Here is a 21,226-nt window from a genome sequence, read left to right on the forward strand (position 1 = left end):
GAGAAATTCACGCGGGCGAAGCCGAGGGCAAAAGCTAGTTGATAAAATATTTTTATGAAGAAAGGTCTATCCATCAGAATTTGCATTGATGGGATTATATTTTACAGACGGGTTGGCTTGCCGTTGCGTTGTTAGAAGACGGCTTATCTAGCGTCCTAGGTGGACGACTGAACGATGTTTATGTGATGCGACGCTTTGCGAGCATGTGTGTTTACAGCGACAACGTATACCATGTAAATACATCCGTATATCGCGTCGCACTGCTTTTGTCATTTACCTAGGACCGGCTTAATTTAAGCCGGTTCCGCTTCGCCGTCTCTAGATATTTTTAAGATTCCATTGAATTCGCAATAGCTAACTGTAAAAACTGTGGGATACAGGAAGTCAGGCTTTTTTTCTCTATCATTTACAGTCTAAGTGGTTTATTTAACGCACTTGTTTGTAGTCTAATTTTTAAATTAAGTATTTGATAAATGTTTAAGATAGTAGTTGGAGTCAAAGCTCATTATTTAACATTTTTAGATATATTCGATATTAATTATTTTCCTTGTACATTATATTATTTAACAAGTAGTTCTCGTAAAAACTGGCTGAAACCTGATACACAAGACTGATTCTCACACAATTTTTCGATTGTGTTAACCCCCAAGAAAAAAAATGGAGAAAATTTATGTAGTGAACGAACTCGGGTATCTGGTCGCCTGCATCCAGAAAATTATACATAAAGAACTGCTGTGAAAAAAAAAAAAACAAAACAAAATCAACAAAGTGGTCAGTTAAATCCGCGAGGGCCTGTTGGCGCGGGCGTGTGACAAACATTCCGCACGTAATCCTTGCTACCTAGCAGCTTACGCCTTTGTTTGGAGCACGGAATAGCAAACCTGTCCTCGTTACCACTTTCAGTAGTGGCCAAAATGGCTGCCGCAAATCGAGAAATTGCACGAATTTCTCGACTTACAACTATTTGTTGCTATTTGAATGCTAAATAGACGCCCTACATTAGCTTATATCGTCCTTCTTCTTCGGTTATCAATAGTAAATAGATTTGTATTATTTTCATATGTGGCGTCGTAAAGACCAATATCGAAATTTCACATTTGAGAACTTTATCGAGAGCCTTATATTAATAAGATCTACCTCCCAGAGAAGCTATTCGTATTGCGTCTACCGAATTTGTTACACGGAATAATTTTAAACATTCGATAGAAACATGCCAATTTTTTGGAATGTTTAAATATAACAACATATTATGCCTACTTTCTTACTTTTATCGCGTTTATATCTTCGAACTTTATACTTTGAATATTATCTTGAGATTGTCTATTAAGTATTATCATGTTCAACAACCTACGGAGGATTGATAGGATACCACAGCCGACCTAATATTTGATTCATACAGTTGGTTATCGAACATCTATACGTGGACGCGGGAACAGAGAGGTGACGGGGGGTGTTCCATAACTAATTCATTTTGTTGGAAGGTCGGGAGCTAGCGGATCAAAACAGTGTCAGTCTAAAAGCATTCACGTACAACTGTTATAACTATTAAACTATGTTTTTACTCCAACAGCTTTTAGAAAATATTTTAAGTTTTTGTACATTAATTTTTTTTGTACCCACCGAGTCCAGGTCGCTCCGGGTCGTGGCGGCGGCTGCAGCACTTGTTCCCCATGGCGCGGCCCGCCCGCTACGCCGCGCCAGCTTCCTGCAAACAATTATAAAACTATTTTAATTTAAAATTAAATAAAAATACGCTTTAACTGTTGATTCGAAATTTAAGACGGCGCTTTTATAGCTAACCTAATTAAAAAGTAAAAAATACTGCGGTCGATTCCTTTATAAAATCTACGTTAAACCTAAAAACACATAAAGTGATCGGAACTAGACTTTCATGAGTTTCATAGTCAGTTTCTCATAGCAATTTATTTAATAAATTAATAAATTAAGATTGTCGATTTTTTAAATTCTATTTATCTAACATTGTACATGTTTGTCAAATCATGTATTAAGAAAAAACTAAAAAAAAAAACATTAGCAGATACAGCAGTGAGAAACCAATACTAGTTGATGAGAAATCAAATAAAAAATACCAAGTAACTAATTCAAGAGTTTTCCGTTTCTTTCCGCAGACACATCTTCCCAAATTGAACAACTGTTGTTTCTATACGTACTAAATTTAATTTATGTTAACACTTTATTTTATAACTCGAGTCTTAAACAATTTCTCAACGAACACGTTGTAAGTTGATAAGATTGAACACTGCGCGAAAACTTCTACTCTGTGACAAATAACGACCGAAACAAGGGCGATTTTGATCGTCTAATTAAACATTTCGATGCGAGTGTCTAGAGTTGTTATAATTGAATCGACAATAATTAGAGATATGATTAACAACTACGAGTTTAATTCACAAATTAACATTGGTCTACAGACAAGCGGTTGCTAAAAATCCACTTGTGAAATTAATTAAACCATTTAAACTAATAGCGATGAAACTAATAAGTTTCAATAGTTATTATTATTATTTTGATATAGTATTTTGACCTCCTATTGAGTGAAATCATAGTGAAATACATCTGTATCAGAAGTCCATGCACTACACGCTCTTTCATAACAATAATTAAAGCAGGTACTAAAAATAACTATTTCATCAGGCGCAAATGGCAAGACACAGAACAGAAAAAGTTGACGTACGAGAGAGAACTATGCAGTGGGTAGAAAGGAACACGGAAGTAATGAAATAATTCGCGGATCTATATCGGGAAAAATAGAGGCGAATTTCGCCAAAGTTTATTCTCGCACGTTTGCGGGGTTAACTTTAAACAACAGATTAACGATACTTTTACTGTTCGTGGTAATGTTCGTTAGACCGATAGATAAAATAAATCGATTACGATGGATACACAGTAATTGCTGGTAAAATCCCATAGCGTAATAGGGTACAATATTAACCAAACAATCACCGTTATCGAGCTTATCATTGGGCACATTGGTTCCCACGTATTGCGAGTGATAGGACTTTTATTAGATAGTTTTATCATGAGTCATGACTCATGATGATAAAAATCGTGATTTCACAAAATTATGAAAATGTTCCAGGTGTTAATTCTATTTATTTACAAGAAATAAGAACTGCTTTTGAAAAACGATTGACAAGCTATTACGATAGTATCGACTCTCAGTTATAGCGTAGAAATATCGGTGGAAAATATTTAACCAGAAAACTGTTTTTTGTTCAGTCCGTAAGCTAAGCAGCGAACGTATCGAATTCGTATGACGTAATTGTGATAACACTTGTGTGGAGAATGCAACGGTTCTACACAAATTGCATACTAATTTAATCCTTCATCCATAAACACATAGCTGGTTATATCACATTTTATTTATCATGAAATGGCGGATTACATCAATTATATAAGAGGTCTAAAACTATTTCCGTGAGACTAAGAATAAAAATAAAGATGAAATGATGAATTTGGATACCTACCACTTGGATACCTACAACTTTATTTCAACACGCCAAAATCCTGTTTTAAATAAGTGTCGATATATCCAAATAAATTACCACCAACTTCAGTTAGTATAAGTATATAGGTTTCATAGCGATACGTTGCTTAGATGCTTAGAACCCGAAATATTGACCAAAAAAAATTACGAGCAGACGGCACATAATAAATACGTGCGAAGCCGCGGACAAAAGCTAATTTCAGCGACGAAATATAATACACGTTCAATGTAAATATTATGATTCGAACTCTGATCATATTACATTTGTTTTGAAGAAAGTTTTACTGTTAAGACACCTGCGAGGCATACTAAACTTTATGAACGACGCGTATTTTTTAAAAATATAGGGCACATTGTAGACATTATTAAATATAATACAATTATAATACATATCTATCTTGACTGATCCAATCTGATTTATATACAACAAATCACGAAAAACTTGTCGTATAAACATATTTCGACACAAGGATTGCAATAAAGCCTCTTGCCGTATAGTCAGCAATCACGATGCAGATATCATTTCTTTTGCGGTGCTCTGCGGAAACAAGACGCAATGCGCAAAGTCACTTCTACTGTTAAGTTACGTCTTACAGTTCGCTGTATTGTATTGTAATCTGGCAAAGCTGACATTTTGTCAACAATACCAATACGCGCGCGGAATGTACAACCACGTCCGGTCGATCGGACAGTATTTAAAGAGAATTGGACATAACCTACAGTCCAGCGATTTAAATTCCAACTGCATTCGTATTCCAATACCGTTCTGTATTAACTCCTTGAATTCTTATGTGATCTAAGTTTAGAATGATGGTTGTCATCAAAAATGTGTAGCCAAGCCATCACTGTAAAAAGATACTAACGAAAAGCTTGAAATATTCAGTCGGCTTGCAGATATAATAAAAGTTACAAAATATAAAGAGTCATAAACGTAAACCGGGAATAACATAAGAATAGGATTTTCGTTACCCCAAACGAGTGCCGAGGGGTGAACAACCCATTCCTCAGTGTCAACTTCAGTTTGTTGAACGGCAAACATTGAGGTTTATATCTACAAGTTTTATAAACGTCAGTAAAGTAAACGTAGAGCTAGGGAATACGAGAATCAAATTAATGAAATTTCAAAAAAAGAGAATTATTATATTATAGAAAAATACAATTTGATTTGATGACAAAAAACCTTAACCTGGCTCATATATACGATCTCGTAATGACTATGAATTTAGTTCTATAAATCAATGGTTAGAAGAATAATACAAAAATGCTCTAGGGAAAATTGACACGTTATTATAGAAGTCAAGCAGTTTTTTGAAAGACTACGATTAACTACAGGCACAATCTCAGTAAATGTCGATTAAGTAATTAACTTGCACTGAGATAAAGTGGATCTCAACAACGAAGTCATAATAAATACAATTGGAAAGAAAATAATTTGTCCAGAAGCAATTCTCTAAGATTTTAATTAAGAAGTCACAGGACAGTTCAACAGCGGCACAGATACAATTAATTTGATGATATTAGTAATAAAATAACACACTAATATCATCAAATTAATTGTATCTGTGCCGTATAATTTTAGTGAAATTTTGTTACCTCTACTAAGCTGAGATTCTATAATAACATCTCGAAAATAACTTTGTCATGTGTGATTTACTTATCGTTTAACTACTTCGTAAAATAGTTTTAATTATTTACCATTAATCTAAACAGAACTATAGCAATAAAGCAAACACAAACATAATACTTTACATGAACACTCATTCATAAATTTTACGAAGCCTTAAAATGCAATAACACTTATTTAAATGGCTGTTAAATAAATCTAGGAAGACGAAAGTGAAGGTTGTGGTGCGATAGCGGGGGACGGGACGCCCCAACGACCTGTGGCTGCCAATCAATAACATCACCATTGCACCATTGTTCCGTTAGAACCGATGGTGAGGACCACTAAAGATAAAATTTAAACTTCAAAAGCGTACAAATCATCGTAAGCTAATATTTGCTCACATAACAAATTTATCATATAAAGCAGCTGAGACCATGCGCATTATAGTAGCTCCTCCAACAAGCTAAATCAATGCTCCATTGCATTGTAAACGGTAGGCGAGTAATAAAATCCTTTAGTAAATCCTTGTGCAAACAAATGGCTCAGATAAGAATAAAATCGATACGAACGTGGTACGCACATATCGTAAACAGTATGAAAGAATTTACAAACATGAAAAGAAAGATACAGACGACAATAAGCTAATATTGAGGTATTTCGATTTGCATAGGAATTCTATAACAGTATCTGAATTCAAATCGTTATTGTTAACATGAAATGAAAATACGTCTGTAAATGAAAAGCAATTTGGGAGTTCGGGGGAAACTGTGGAGCGAAGAAAACTTAATTCCCCGTCGCGCATGTTCCGAGACCGGTCAATAACCCGGGCGGGCGGAATCTTGAACTTGAACCACAAAGCAAACGCGGAAATGGCTTTTTTCAACAACCACGCAATTTCTGAAGACAAATACCAAATATCTATAAAACTAGTAAGGTAGTGTCATTTTAGGCAAAAAAGAAAGGAACTAGCATTGACATCAAATAAAAATTAGAAAAAATACAAAGAAGAAATAACAGATAATAAAACATTTCAAACGACACAATAAACTATGAGTTGGTTTATTCTTTACATATTCGACTGTAGTTGGAGTACAATACATAAAGTGAAGAGGCGTGCAATTGGCAATTCGGAGCAAATTGAGTTTGACATATATACCGACATACAGGTGTGACTCCCTACGGTTAATTACCACATAATGATGTTACGTCAGTTGGCTGTAGCTTGAAAATGAAAATAGATCATTTATATTGTGTATTTTAGTTTAACTGTAAATATTATTTTCTGTAAACAATGTTTACAAAAAATAATATTTACAGTTAAACAGAATAAGTGAGCTGATGGAAACAGGAAAGCGGGCTTTAGGCACCAACTTCCAGATTAGGAATGCGACCAGAAAAGAACTCAGATCAGAGAAAGCATAAGTGACACTTAGAAGATGATTTGCAACAAATAACTGTTGATGAAAAAGTCAGTATTAGTAAAACAACTAATAAATGAGCATAAAATGACATCATTTTACGCTCATTTGGAAGATAGAAATTTGGAAAGCATTTGCATCATTAACATCATTAGAAGCTAACTGTTAAACTGTTTACATTACAGTCGTGAAGTTTGATCGTGGAGTAGTTTTGATTGCCACAAGCACGTGTCGGTGTTATGAGGTTGCCTCGACCGCAGTCGAGTAATCCGAGAACTAATCATCATTACACATAACGACGTTCTCCTAAAGAAGCTGGCTGGTGTCGGCTGTACTCCACATCTGCTGAAATTTCTAGCCAGTTATTTGAGCGACAGGCAGCAATATGTGGAGTGCGCTGGATTCAGGTCGGACTCGTATTATGTCAGATCAGGAGTAAGCCAAGGCAGCAATCTTGGGCCCTTGGAATTTATCATAATGGTCAACGACCTGCCGGAAGTGCTGGGGGACTCGTCTTGCCTGCTCTTCGCAGACGATCTGAAAATGTATCGATCCATCACGGATGTTAACGATTGTGAGCGTTTCCAGGATGATATAGATAATGTGCTTTCATGGAGCGAAGCCAACAAGCTGAACTTTAATTTATCCAAATGCGTTACCATCACTTTTACTCGAGTTCGTCAACCAATTTATCACGACTATAAAATTGGTGACATGAGTTTAAAGAGGGTCACAGAAGTAAAAGATTTGGGAGTTAAATTCACGGCAGATTTACAGTTTCGGGATCACATTGTTAGCGTCTGTAAGAAAGCTTACAGAAATCTTGGATTTATACTTCGTAGGTCCTACGGGTTCAATAACATAAAAGCAATCATCGCTTTGTATAATGCGTTGGTCAGGAGTAACCTCGAATGCAATGCAGTTATATGGGCACCGCATGAAGCAAAATATAGCCTTATGCTGGAGCGCATTCAAAATAAATTTGTTAGATACCTATATTTCAAGAAATATGCGGTGTATCCCTTCTATCCGCTAATGTACCCTACATTATTTATACTGGGTATGGTAGGATATAACGAGTTGCGAGTTCGTAGAGAGTTGCACCTGGTATCCTATATTTTTAAGCTGCTGAGAGGTAGGCTAACAAATAGCCAGGTCTTAGAGTGCGTTTGCTTTTTTGTCCCAAACAGGTACGTGTGGCGTCGCCGTCGCCCGCGTCTGCTGGCCGTGCCGCGCGGGCGCACTAACTTGTTCAACAAGGGGCCGCTTGCACAAGCACTGCTCACACTTAACCAAGTAGCTGACCGAATAGATTTATTTTCCTGTTCACTGGGTGAATTCACTAGAATTGCACTTTTTGTTATTAGTTATACTTAGGACTCAAATGATTTTTAAGTACCTATTTAATTAATGTAATTAGGTTAGTTACGCTATTATAGGCTAATGCTGTAAAAATAGCTGTAAGGGTGGTGAAAATAAATAAATAAATAAAATAAATAAAAATTAACAACATCGTGTTTAACTTGATTTTACTGAACGTTACAGTTTGAAAGCAATTCATTGCACGGTGCAGCAGTTTTGATTGTATCGTCGGGATAGTCATGTGAATCTCGATTGTTAAGACAAAAGCATAAAGTTGCATTTAGAGCTACAATCTCAGATATGCTTGGCTTAAGCCACATGAAATAGATGAAATGCATACAATTACATTATTGCTCTCTAATCTAAATGCAGTGATTATATTCGGAGTACAATCAGAATCTGAATACATGTATGTACATATGTAGTTGACATTAAGCTTAATCTCTGAACAGACCTTGCTTATATAATACTAGCTTTTACCCATGGCTTCGCCCGCCTGAATTTCGCATGGGAGCAGTACTTTCTTAGGCATGATAGGTAGCCTAAGTATATGTGTATGAAATCAAAATTGGTCGAGTAGATAAAGCGTAAAGGTAACAAGCAAACTTGCATTTAGAATATTAGTTCAGATAAAGATTTTCGAGACATTTCAAACAATACTTCTGTATACCTGTATGTCTGTATATCTGTTTCACCGAATTCACAGTCTACCCACGTAGTTTCTGATGAACATGACTTTGTGTTTGGTAAACGGCGGTTGTCAAGCACAGCTGCGTTCAGACAATAGCGTGGTTTCCTGGTTATACTGAATATTATGAACCACTTTTCCGGCTATCTCTCCAACCGTTTAATGCCAAGATACGGTATATAATGAGACTGCGATATCGCATAATTTGAAAACATAAAGGACTTTGAGCCTGTTGATCTCGTTGAGACATTAAATTGTTCTCCTTAGCAGACTTAGATAATAATCGTTGTAAGCAAGCAGCAATTAAAAAAACATTTAAAATTTTATCATAAATACTAATGACATTCTTAATAGGTAAGCAATTGAAACTTTCCAAATAGGAGTTCTACGACTTAAGCATCCATGTAATTGAGAAACTTTACTCTTTAGTTGAGTCAGGTTTGCACAAGTATAACAATAACTAATTCCCGGTGAAAATAGAGAAGAGCACGAAGGTATGGATCCAGCGGTGCGTGTTAATGTTCCTTGTATGAAGGAAAGTTGCGAAGTCTGATTATGCAGGAAACTCTCAATTTAAAAGTGCCTGGCACCACGTGTATAATAAGGGCTTATTAAAACACACATCACGCTCGAATGAGACTGCGAGGAGGAATTATGAGAGGCTTTCCGGCGGAAACTGTTGCTATGAGACATACAACGTACATGATGTCGGTTATCGAATCCAACGGATCGAATTTCATTAACATCCTATCGTTACTGGATTTTGATGATAAAATAAAACGCTTAAGTAAATATCGTTCAACTCGCTTTAATTAAATTTCACCAATTGTTTCAATGGCAATTTGTACAGCGCTCGACTAAAGCTCATGTTTTCGAATTGTAGGAATTTTAATTGAAATAGGAATGGGAGAAAGACGAAACAATAGCGTTAGAAATAAATGCATTTCACGAGACTGGCACACACATATGTGTACGTACATGTAATAGAAGTGCCATCGCGATGGGCATGGCGTTCCACTGGGTACACGAATGTGGCATGTCAAGTCTGACAAAGGCTTGGTAAACAATAGAACCGATTATTGCCGAGCCGAGGTGCGCGTTCTAGCGAAGCATAGGAATACCCAAGCTTCCGTGCGAAGATTTATTTAACTGATTTAGACATAAAAGACAAAAGTGAATACGACAAAACAAAAGATAACATCGTTAGTTATAATAGTTGAACAACGGGTATGTACGCAACAACATGCGATAGTGTAATAAATACACACACACATGTTTTATAGGGAGAAGTTAATAAAACCTGGAAGTTACAAACAGTTGAAGATAATGCAATATATTAAGCAAGATAGAACAAGACAAATATGGGAGTCGCTATTATCTCTCGCCCTAAATCTTTTTCCCCCAAAACAAAATATCTCGGTCGTTTTCCGGCGCAACCCTCTCTGTTGCCACAATTTCCGCAGACTGGACAGGCCGATTCTTGTAGATTCAGGATAGGTGCTGAACAAGTACTTTATCTTGTTTATCTCTTTCGTGGAACGTTAACGGCTCAGCACCGGAACACAAAGGCCCGTGTGTATGGGATGAGACAACAATGCGCCCGCATAGGGGCAAGCTGTTCGATAAACAAGCGACGCTATATCATTGTGGACCTATAAAATTTGCTTGCTATACTTTATCTAGTAGATTTAATAGGTAGATTCATTAATTTCAATTAAAACTATATTAATATCATTAGCTAATATACCATCGCCTGGTTTATCCTCTGGCGTCTATGGTCCATTAACAATATTCCCAATAAGTAATTAAATTTGAAACAGCCATAACTCCAATAGGGTTAAGTGGTATTAATCTACAGTAACGAAATTGGGTATAATATAAATGAGTTCCGGAATATACTAACTGGAACTAATAAGCCACAAGTGATTGAATTTATATTTGGGTAACCCATTTCCTTTCATTGCGCGGGATGTTTATGTCCGTGCGGCTATGGCTGCGAGGCGCAATGTTTCCATTCAAAACACTGAAGACTATAAACTAGGACAAATCCCGTCGTCGGATCTCAAGAAAATATAGTGCAGAAGAAAAACAAAGATCCATTAAAGAGATTAGACTGGAGCATGAGCAAGTAAATACTCATTCGTGCTTGACGAAATTGTAGCAAACGTTTTTCATAATCTGTTTTATCGTGGAATGCCAGCAGTTTTACATTTTTCCAAAGAACAAGAAGTGTTTATAGTAAAGCTTCGTCGGCGGTTTTCATGTGCGTCATTACATTATGAGAATGAGACAAACGATGATTTCGCATGCAAATCGTGTTCAGTCATTTCTTCCCGTAACAATAAACCCACACATTCGGAGCCGATTATTTCCATAGAAATAGCAGCCAGCCGGTATTAAAACACCTACAACTTCTTTAATTCTCTGTAATTACACGGCGTTTAAGCTGACAATAAAACTTTTACGACACTTGAATACATCGATCGCGTTCCATATTTTGATTGATGATACTGAATGCTGAATTAATCAATTACTTCTTTTTTGAAAGCTAATAAGATTAATTTACTAATGCACAAAACACTGACATCGTATATCAGCACATTTATAGTGATTTCTAACTGACCCGATATAGTTTCTTTTATTATTTATAAAACAAAGAAATGAAAAATCTTCGTGTTACATTAAAGGATCTTAAGAAAAAAGATCTATAAATAATAATGAGCTTAACTTCAAAGTTTCATTCATATTTTTCACGTAAATAGAACAAATACGAATCCACGGAAAAGTTTTCAGTTAGGTTATGAATCGTTCAAATATGAACTTCGTTCTTTAAACAAACAAGTTCATATGTCACGTACTAACTTCGGAAGAAGTTTGATTGCATTTATACTTTTGAAATAGAAATTAGAATAAATTAATGATTACTTAAATTTGATAGAAAAAAATTAATAAAGAACAAAAGTTTGAACAGACTGGGTCATGCTGCACATGACACGTGCTCCGGAAAAGTATTCCGAAACCGTTGAAGTGTTTACGGGAAGCCGGGAGCGCCCTGCTGTCGCCTATGGTCATAACGCGTGGGGAGCGAGCGATCAATACCATAGGGTTTCACTGCGTATAGCCCACTTCCGAATGCTGAACACGCAACGACCCACCGATTACTTTTATTTTTAAGAATTTGTGGTGACTAATGATGATAGAACAATTAATGAAGACGTTGTAGTTAAGACACTCGAAAAGAAAGATTGGCTATTGATGGGCTTGTTTAAGTGTTTACAAAAATAAACTAAACGAAAATGTGTAATCAAGACATGCATTGATAAAATTCGACAATGACATATTAGTTTTTAATGGTTTATAAGTTAATCCACTAAAATCGCGCTTTATGTATATTTAATTTAAGGAGATTACAATAAAATTAATTGTTATAATTAACAGATAACAACCAATTAAGATAAAAATATGTTGAACGAACATATAACAGCGAGTTCATACAAACAAACAAGAAAGGCACGGAAAGGGGAATTACTCGGTCGATAATAATATTTCTATTAAAAGAAAATTCTTTGTGTTGAAAAAAGAAACATTCCAAGTCGAAGACCCGATAACAGTAAGTTCAATTACACAGTTCATTTCATGGCAAAGACATAAAAGTAGATCATCATACGAATAAAATTATTCTCAAGTAAAGTAGGATAGTGGCATCGCGCCCATCCAACGACATAAAAACGTGCATTTTGTTTTATAAGTTAATCAACCTTATTGCAATGACGTTAAGGGCAAGATCTGCAGGAAAGTACTTTGTTTTAGACGTGCCAGTACGTGACTCTATGAATTTGGAGGAAGGCTCCAGTTTTATTTCCCTACCATGCGGCAATTTGAGGGTTTATAACGAACCGCACGAGGGAATGTCTTCCAGTGTTGGGGAATATTTGTTTTTTGAGCGAATAACTTATGCGGCTCTTGATATTGGATACAACGTCGAATAACAGCTTGCCGATAGTGTTGCGTCTGATTAAATAAGGAAATATCGACGAGTCTTCGAAGAGGATATTGAGAATTTTAGATTTGAACTTAGGTACTAGGCTTTATAAGTATTGATACCAAAACTAAAATAGATGCATGAAAAACCTCGAAATTGAAATGTTGAAATACGGAAACTAAAAACAATATGCTTGTACAAACAACGATAAAACACACGTCCAGGTAAGAAATAAATTTGCAGTCTCGTCTGCAATTTATGGTCTCGTCCGGACTACACCACACCAGACCAGACTAACCGCGTATGCCTAAGGGACCAAAGTTCCTGATCTTTTTAACCATTCGTGAGGAAGAGCAGGAAATAAATAGTGTATGCGATCCTGTGGGAGTTTCCGTAAGTGACAGACGAAATGGCATCCTATTTCTGGCAACACCCTCGTGCATAAATTGAAGCTAGATCTTAGAATGAGTTAGTAGAACAGTTTAAATTAGTTCAAAAAATGTAGCCACTATAAATTATGAAGCTTAAAATAAGAGTAAGGGACGTTAACTAATTAGATGCTTTCGTGTGCGACATTTATATATTAGGTTTTTATGTGCTGTAGAATTACATGGCCGACGGGGCGGTCGTTTCATAAAATAACCTAACTAATCAAATTATACATACTTATTCGTTTTGGTTTTTAATCAAACTTCCTTCTTTTATTCGAGAAATATATTCAAAGCCATACCATATTTAAGATTAATTAGAAACACTAGACCTGAACCCATTGGCGACGTTGAGTTACATCTTGACCACCTTAGGGTTAAGCTAACACCTGTTCTAAACACAAATTATGAATCAATTTGAATTTATAACTTCCGATCTCTTTATGGGAGGCGATTCCACATCCGTCCACAACACCTGCTATGGATGAATGAAAAAATACGAGTACGCCCGCTTATTATAGCAGTAAATTCGTTTCATTCAAATGTGCATTGGTAAAAAATATCAAGGTCACGTTTGTTTTTGCTGTTGGCAGTATTGAAGAGTAATAAAAAAAACCTTCTACGAACACACAAGTAACTACGAGAATTTCAACTTTATAAGAGGACTCTTAAAGAAATACTACAATTCTTTTGTGTCATTTCACCCCACGACCTAACTAATGGTATTATTTTGGTCCCCTCATTCAACGTATTGAATACCCGACTTTGAGTAGAGTGAAGTACATGTAAATAAGTTTTAAATTTCCAATCTGTCTGACAAGAGCGGTCTATAATTCCTGGGTACAGTTCTCCACATAAAATACTCTATTGTGTTGAAAACATTTTATGGCCCGGTTAGGGCATTACCTTACGCATGTAAAGCAAAAGATGGCAGAAGTATTTGAATTTATTTCGGGTTGCGTAAGTAACAACTTTCACTATCACGTTTTATCGTAAAACTGCGAGAATGCTTGTACATTTTGTTTCTTTCTTATAGATCAACCAATAAAAACAAAAAAATACACGATCATAAAATTAGAAGTCGTCACAAATGGCAGAACAGGAAACTAAAAGTTTACACGACTGATGCGCACGCAATGGAAATAAAAATAATAGGGATAATAAAGCTAAACAGATTAGAGAGAATCCATGACCAATAGCTGTTGATTGGTGTATTGGAGGCATTACAACGAGGCGCTTGATAGTCGGGCCAGGGACAGCCAATAGTCTCACGATAATATACATGTAGACGTTTCTGACATGTACAACGATTCTTCTGAAACGGTTTTAGCATTAGTATTAGTCATATCAAACATTTTTAAGGGGCTGTTGTTAGTATTTAAAGGCCAAACAAGACCTTGTTTGTTCTGTGACCACTGGTTGTAAAAATACATGTAAGTAATTCATAAACAACATCTATTTATTGATGTCATAATTGTACACGCTATTGTCATTGAAGATGACTGATGAAAACACAAGAAAACTCATTTATGTGGTGTGAAATTCCCACTCTTCCAAAAAGATTTGTCACTAAAAAAACTACAGAATATATAATATTTATATATAATATAATATTTTTTAACCGACATCGTTAAACGAAAAAAAAAAAATTAATCAAACATGTAATACAATAACAGTGAATGCTGGACGAGCGTAAAAAATTATACAAGAACTAAAAAAATTATGCTGTAAACAAACGGTGGGGAAAATGCGGAAAATAAACACAGACATTACACCATGGCAAAGTTCAAAGGAAGCATAGTACGAGATGGCTGGAATATCTGAAGTGTGAAATAAAGGCGACGAGCTACCTATATAAAATAACGTCAATGAAGAAAGGTCCACTTATTTGAAATTCAGCATTTATATGCAAGAGCAAGGCGGGAAAAGTCCCAGTCGAAATACAAAAATGTCGAGCTAAAGAGCTTGAGGTAGAATCACAAAATACTTCGCAAAAAGCACTAGTTGCTCAAGTCTTTATACACATACTCTGTGCGCCGAGAAGGCTATATCTGTACGTGCAATAGGGACGTAGAAAGACACCCGACTAGATTGCAAGTAAAATATGTCGTCAAATGTATTACGACCACAGCACAACGTTACTTTCACAATACTTTATGGGTCTTCCTTCATTCGTCCATATCAAATATGATCGATGGGACGACATGCTTGTCTTTTGTAACAACACCGAGATGTAAAATATCAAGAATTTAGAAAAAGAAAGAATTCTGGGTGGGTCTGGTGGTAAGATAAACGATGTATTTTGACATGTTTCTGCCGAATTATAAGTAACTATGAAATATAGAAGTCGCAAGTCAATCAAATATTGCATCTGATACTTTGAATCTTGCGAAGACATAAGCTTGAAATTTATATATTTGGTTTGCCAGAATTGCTCAAGTTTTAAAAAAAAAAAGGAATTCTTTTCTGATATCTTAGGCGTGTGTCAAAAGACAGCTTGGCAATTCTGTACGAGTGTTTTTTGCAATTGGCAAAAGAAGACGAATTGAGTGAAGCTTGATATTGCGCAACTCGCATGAATAGAGTAATATGTAAAAAAGGCCATCATTGATATCTCGTCACCTGTTACAACATCAACATGGCACCTGAGACATCTGCTCGCTACGCGACTATAAACTCCTCGCATTAACTTTGCCTGTCTGAAGCACCAACTACAAATGTGCACCCTTTTTAAGTTTGTATCACAATAGAGGTTCTCTTTTTTTTAGACTTAGCATTATTTCATGTATCTAATCCTTTCAATATACTTTATTATTGTATTTCGAATGTAACGGGTCGATGTCACGTCAAGGAAGTGATGGCTCGACTACTTCTGGTTTGACCAATTCGTGACACTCATCAAAACATAATGATCAAGAGGCGACTTTACTATTAGAAGGAATGACTGGACTGAAACAATTCCATAAAATATTATTAACAACTGCTAGTGCAAGTAAACTAAGTGCTAGTGCTATACAACCAACATAAAAACTGCTGGGCTAGCAGTTGATGTAGAACTTAGTACTTCACAGGGAGCTATTACAAACATGGCTACAATAGTTCCAATATACGTTGAACACAGCTGCAGACTGACCACACGCCTTGCCCAGCTATGTGCGGTTACGTGATGGGCTCAGGGCTATCTGCATTTAGATGACTAAACCATTTGTTATCCATAAGATCTGTGGATAGTTTAACTGAATAAGATTCTAAATCTGAATTAACTTATAGACTTATTAAAAAAAGAAATGGATTCTAGGGTAGGGCTTGTTGTTGCGCGTTTGGATCACATACCTTTTGGGCAAATTTATTGAGACGTCAGTCACCATTATAAAACTGACTTAATATGAATCATATCCCTTGGAAGCTTTACACAAATCAGCGCAGTGAAGTTAGTAAATTCTCAAGAATTATGAAAAAAGTTGTGATGTCATCTCATTCGTAGGGTTGAACGATTCGTGAGAATAAAACCTATAAGGTTTTATTCTCACGAATCGTTCAACCCTATTGTAAAACCAAATAAGTAATATCTACGTCAGATCAATTCATGTCACGTATAATTACGTATAATTAATAATAGCATTTTGTTAGGTAATTACTGTACATGACCCATATTTACAGTTAAACTTGGACATAAAAAAATAGCAGTCATGAAAATAGTAATCAATCATAATCTAACGCCCATGATTACCCACAAAATAATGCTAACCCGTATTTTTTACATCTTTTGTAAGCTTTTTCGTCCACGGTGTGTTAGATTTTTTGTGGTCATTTTTGTCTAAGATTTTTGTTTTCACTGTAAATAAAACGGTATCGTGTGCAGGATCGTGATAATGAATTTGTAGAACAAAACAATTTACGGTGTCTCTTTAACAAGCATAATTAAATAAATTAATTACGACAAGCTAACCAGTGGTCGTGGGCACAGCTGGTCATCGAGGCTCGCATCATATGCTCTATTACTTCGCTGCCGTGCAAGTCCCTTAACAGCTTGTGTGAATTCACCCTGAATATGTGGCGCTTTGTCTCAGCTCTCAGCTACCGAAGTGCCTTGGCTTCCCAATATATCTTGGTGAAAGTCACAAGACAATTGAAAGATAAATAACTTATCGAGCTACTAAAAAATAATCATCGATAGCATGTTGAAAGTTAATTAGTGAACTTCCGTAGCCAAAATGATCAATGATAAAATTGACATGGATTCACGTTACTGAAGTTGAATCTTTGTCTGTAGATAGATTAAATGAAATGAAATGACGCTTGGTTTTAATAAAAAGCAATCTCCTAGCCAATTCGCATTCCAGTTATGCAGCCGCGATAAAACATTTTTTGCTACAACCATTTTACAACTAGATAGCGAACACCCATGGCGTAGCATGCGCAAGGATAAGTTCATAAACCATTCCAAATGTTATTACTTACAGAGAATTGTAATTAAAATTCGTTCAGTACCGATTTTTGAATATTCATGACATTTAGAAGTTAAGATAAAACAAAAATAATTATTTGAACAACATGCATCACAGCAGTTAAGCAACAAAGCACGCACAAGTCCGTATGGAAAACAAAGTAAATTTTAAACACCTCTGGGAAGGCATGTGTAAATTCCATATTAGAATATCCATAAATTCTCGCAAAATGAGAGTCAGCATTTTCATCGAAGTAATTTAAACTTGATATGCAGTGAGAAATATTTCATACTGCTCAACATTCGCTGTGAATATTCCTGCAGAAAGTTGATTTTACTTTAGATTATTAGAAAATCTGGAATCTTTAAAAATTTCATTATCGCCATTTCTATTACAAAGATGAGAATATAAATACTAAAATTACTATGACCATTCACGGTCACATTGACTAACCTCATTGTGAATTACAGAAATCATTTTGAGTGAGCAGTAACCGGAAAACACGATGACAAAAACGGCAGTTTATAAAGCGCTAAAGAACAAAAAGGGCAATTTACACTGAGCGGAAAAAGATAGCGAAAAAAGTGCAATAATCTTAAAGCGTCGTAAAAATAATAATGTGTTTTCCGGCAAATGAATTTTGAAAATGCAGGTCCGGGAAATGATAGGGGAAGCGTCGCGCGAGGCATGTCTACACGGCTGGAAAACATTTCAGGCGAACGATGTCAAAGGCCGGTGGTTTCCCACTACCAACAAAATTATCCACAAAGTGAACACGAGCAGTCTGTTCATGTAAAAATTTTTGTATCGTTATTAGACGTTTTGTTAATTTCATAGCATTTAACTTCCTATTTGTCGTTGTTGCCGTGATACAAATGAAAAGAATACATTTGTGCAACTTTAAAACTTTATATCAGTTACACATCTAAAATTACATTTAGGTTTGAATGATACAATGCCAATTTAAAGAGGGTTGGGTATTTTCAGTACGTAACAAATAAAGGAGGCATCTGTCTCGTTAAGGAAACGAGGGTAGCTTATATGTCGACAGTTAATGTTGTATCAAGAAATGGTCGTGAATAAATAAATAAATATAAATATATTAGGACAAATCACACAGATTGAGCTAGCCCCAAAGTAAGTTCGAGACTTGTGTTATGGGATACTAACTCAACGATACATTATTTTATTACAAATACATAAATAGATAAACATCCAAGTCCCGGGTCAATCAGAAAAAAGATCATTTTCCATCATGACCCGACAGGGGATCGAACCCGGGACGTCTCGGTTCAGTGGCAAGAACTTTACCACTGCGCCACCGAGGTCGTCGAGAGGTCGAGTGAAAAACAGATTGTTTGTGGATCCTCTTAAGTAATTATTCGTAGAAATACAACACATGATATAACAGGACATAATACGACGCTGCCACCGATAAGTTCACTTGAAACCATTAATGTTTCCATTGTTCCGGCTCAAATTAGGGTGTTGAAGAAACATTAAAAGACAAAAACCATTATTATTTAAATACTTAAATGAAACTGTAATCATTAAAGTTGTAATAACTAAATAAACTTGATCAATTAAAAGCGGTAGGCGTAAAATGTAAGAATGTTTGCTCAAATATGAAATTTATAGAGGCCGTAGAATTAAAATTGTCTCGGTGAATTCCTTTCGATCATAGCATTGAACTATAAAAGTATTGCACAAATGTAAACAAGTTTCGCTGACAATTAAACCGTAAGGATTTTAAATGGTCAGATTGCTGAAGTGGTTCAGCGGCATTCTTTCATACTCAGTTGGCCTAGTTTTTGTGCCTTGTGAGAAAGCAGGTGTTGCATTTTTGTGAGCATTATAACTGTGGCTCGTCCGGCATAGAACTAACATGAAACAATTGCAATTGTTTTAGCAATATCATCCATGTTTCAAAAACCATGCTAAAACCATGTCCACATGCATATTTCCCTCATATTGGCATGTTGTGTGTTGATAATATAAATAACTCAGTTATGTAAAATATTAGAAATGTCGTCATATGCATGTTATCGATTTCGTGACTCAGATCTTAGAAATTCAAATGAAGGGAAAGTAAATGAATTCGGAACGAATGGCCAACACCTGTGAATAACACGTAGGAAGATTACCAAATGAAATTGTCTAGAATGTTGGATTGGACGCAAATTTCGCTAAAAGAGCCCTATCGAGACATCAAGGTACTCCAGTCTAAAAATATGATACCAAAATGTACAAAACCTTATTGCTGGAGCAAGCAGTGATGTTACTTTTAAGCATTGGTTTATTCAAGACTGGTAACTTTGTACAAATCTATGAGCCAAAATAACCAACTGTACTCAGGGTTTTCGTATGAAATTTGGATTAGAGGAATTCCGAAAGCTACTTCGCTTAGTAGCTACGATTTTGTAGTGATTAACTCTGTCAATTTAATATGTAGGTAATGAGCTGTACGCGACTGTTGTACTGCAGATTAACCACAGTTTATTATCAATTTTAACGTTCTGGATTAATGTACGATAGTAATTAAAATTGATTATAAATTGATATATGGTGGAATTATATCATTATCAAATAAAACTCGTAGACATAATCTCAAAATATACAGAAATCCTTTACCAGCACAATATTATTTTTTTTAGTCTATAAAACACTATCTATAAAAACCAAATATGGTAAAATTATACTTTCCAGTGAATTGGTTATTGGCTCTATAGATAATTCTTGCTACAAAAGAACTCTTTGTAAAGTTATCAATAAAGATAATACTACTTCATGAAGATGTGGAAACAAAATAACAAATAAGTACATTCAATTCGTATTCTTAGATGAATCGCAATTGTGTTGTCGAATATTAATCTAAACTTTGGCAGTACTATCTGAACAAAAACTCATGTACTTAATGCTTTTTTTATTTATATATTATTTGGTTTTAAGATATGGATTCATAAATACTGAAAAGAAAGAGGCGAAGAGTAAATCTAATCATTCCAATTCATCATTAGTGCTTACTGTTTTATAGGAGTATTAAACGTACTTAAATGGATAACAACGAGCCATCGCAAATAATCCATGTACCTAAGTTTAGTATTTTCATTACAATAATACTTTAAATATAATTAAACATATACCAAACCTGACATTGTGGTGAATGTTATTCAACACGGACAAGTCTATTTTGGAATAGTTTGTGAAGTAGAAAAAAAATTAAGTACCATTGTTATTTGAATGATAAAAGACATATGGCTATTTGTTGAACCTACTACTGTTTCTTTTAGAATATCGGCCGGTTAAAACTATATGCGCAGCATTCCATTCGTTGTGTGTCAAATCACCACATCACGTGTCGCAGACAAAGGCAATAACAGCACGTTTCTGTTATACAATCGGGTAATTTCTGTTTCTGTTCAATTTGACGTGAGAATCCTTCTCAGCCACGGTTCGCGTAAGTCTAATAGTAGAGAGGAGTCACTCCAAAGGTTAGGTACAATGGCCACTGGATCCCACAAGGGGACTTTTCTACACAATCCTGGTAGCAGCGACAGCGAAATTTAAACAAATTTGAACGTTTGTACTACGCGTTAAGTTTCAATTTCGTATGTTTTTGTTCGAGAGAGAACCTTCTGTCTGTTAACATTACTTATTCTGTGCAAATAGCTGCGTAATAACTAGTGTTAAATCGTACGGATCACCACAGGGGACTATTGTAAGACTCATTACTGCCCCTTGACTGATTGTTACAGTCTACTGTTTCACGACTCCACCCACCATGTA

At 35.5% G+C, this 21,226-nt stretch overlaps 1 protein-coding gene across 3 annotated transcripts in view; it reads right to left on the reverse strand.

Moving 5' to 3' along the window:
* Src64B (Src oncogene at 64B) overlaps positions 1–21,226 on the reverse strand; it is a 71,241-nt gene that overhangs the window by 17,157 nt on the left and 32,858 nt on the right. For all 3 annotated transcript variants that reach the window (XM_053751084.2, XM_053751083.2, XM_064436188.1), the window contains one exon: positions 1,621–1,705. In XM_053751084.2, coding sequence (XP_053607059.1) covers positions 1,621–1,672 — 52 coding nt within the window. In that variant the 5' untranslated portion in view covers positions 1,673–1,705. The remainder of the gene's footprint in view (positions 1–1,620; positions 1,706–21,226) is intronic.

The sequence above is a fragment of the Plodia interpunctella genome, chromosome 10 (genome assembly GCF_027563975.2).
Source record: "Plodia interpunctella isolate USDA-ARS_2022_Savannah chromosome 10, ilPloInte3.2, whole genome shotgun sequence".
NCBI lineage: Eukaryota > Metazoa > Arthropoda > Insecta > Lepidoptera > Pyralidae > Plodia > Plodia interpunctella.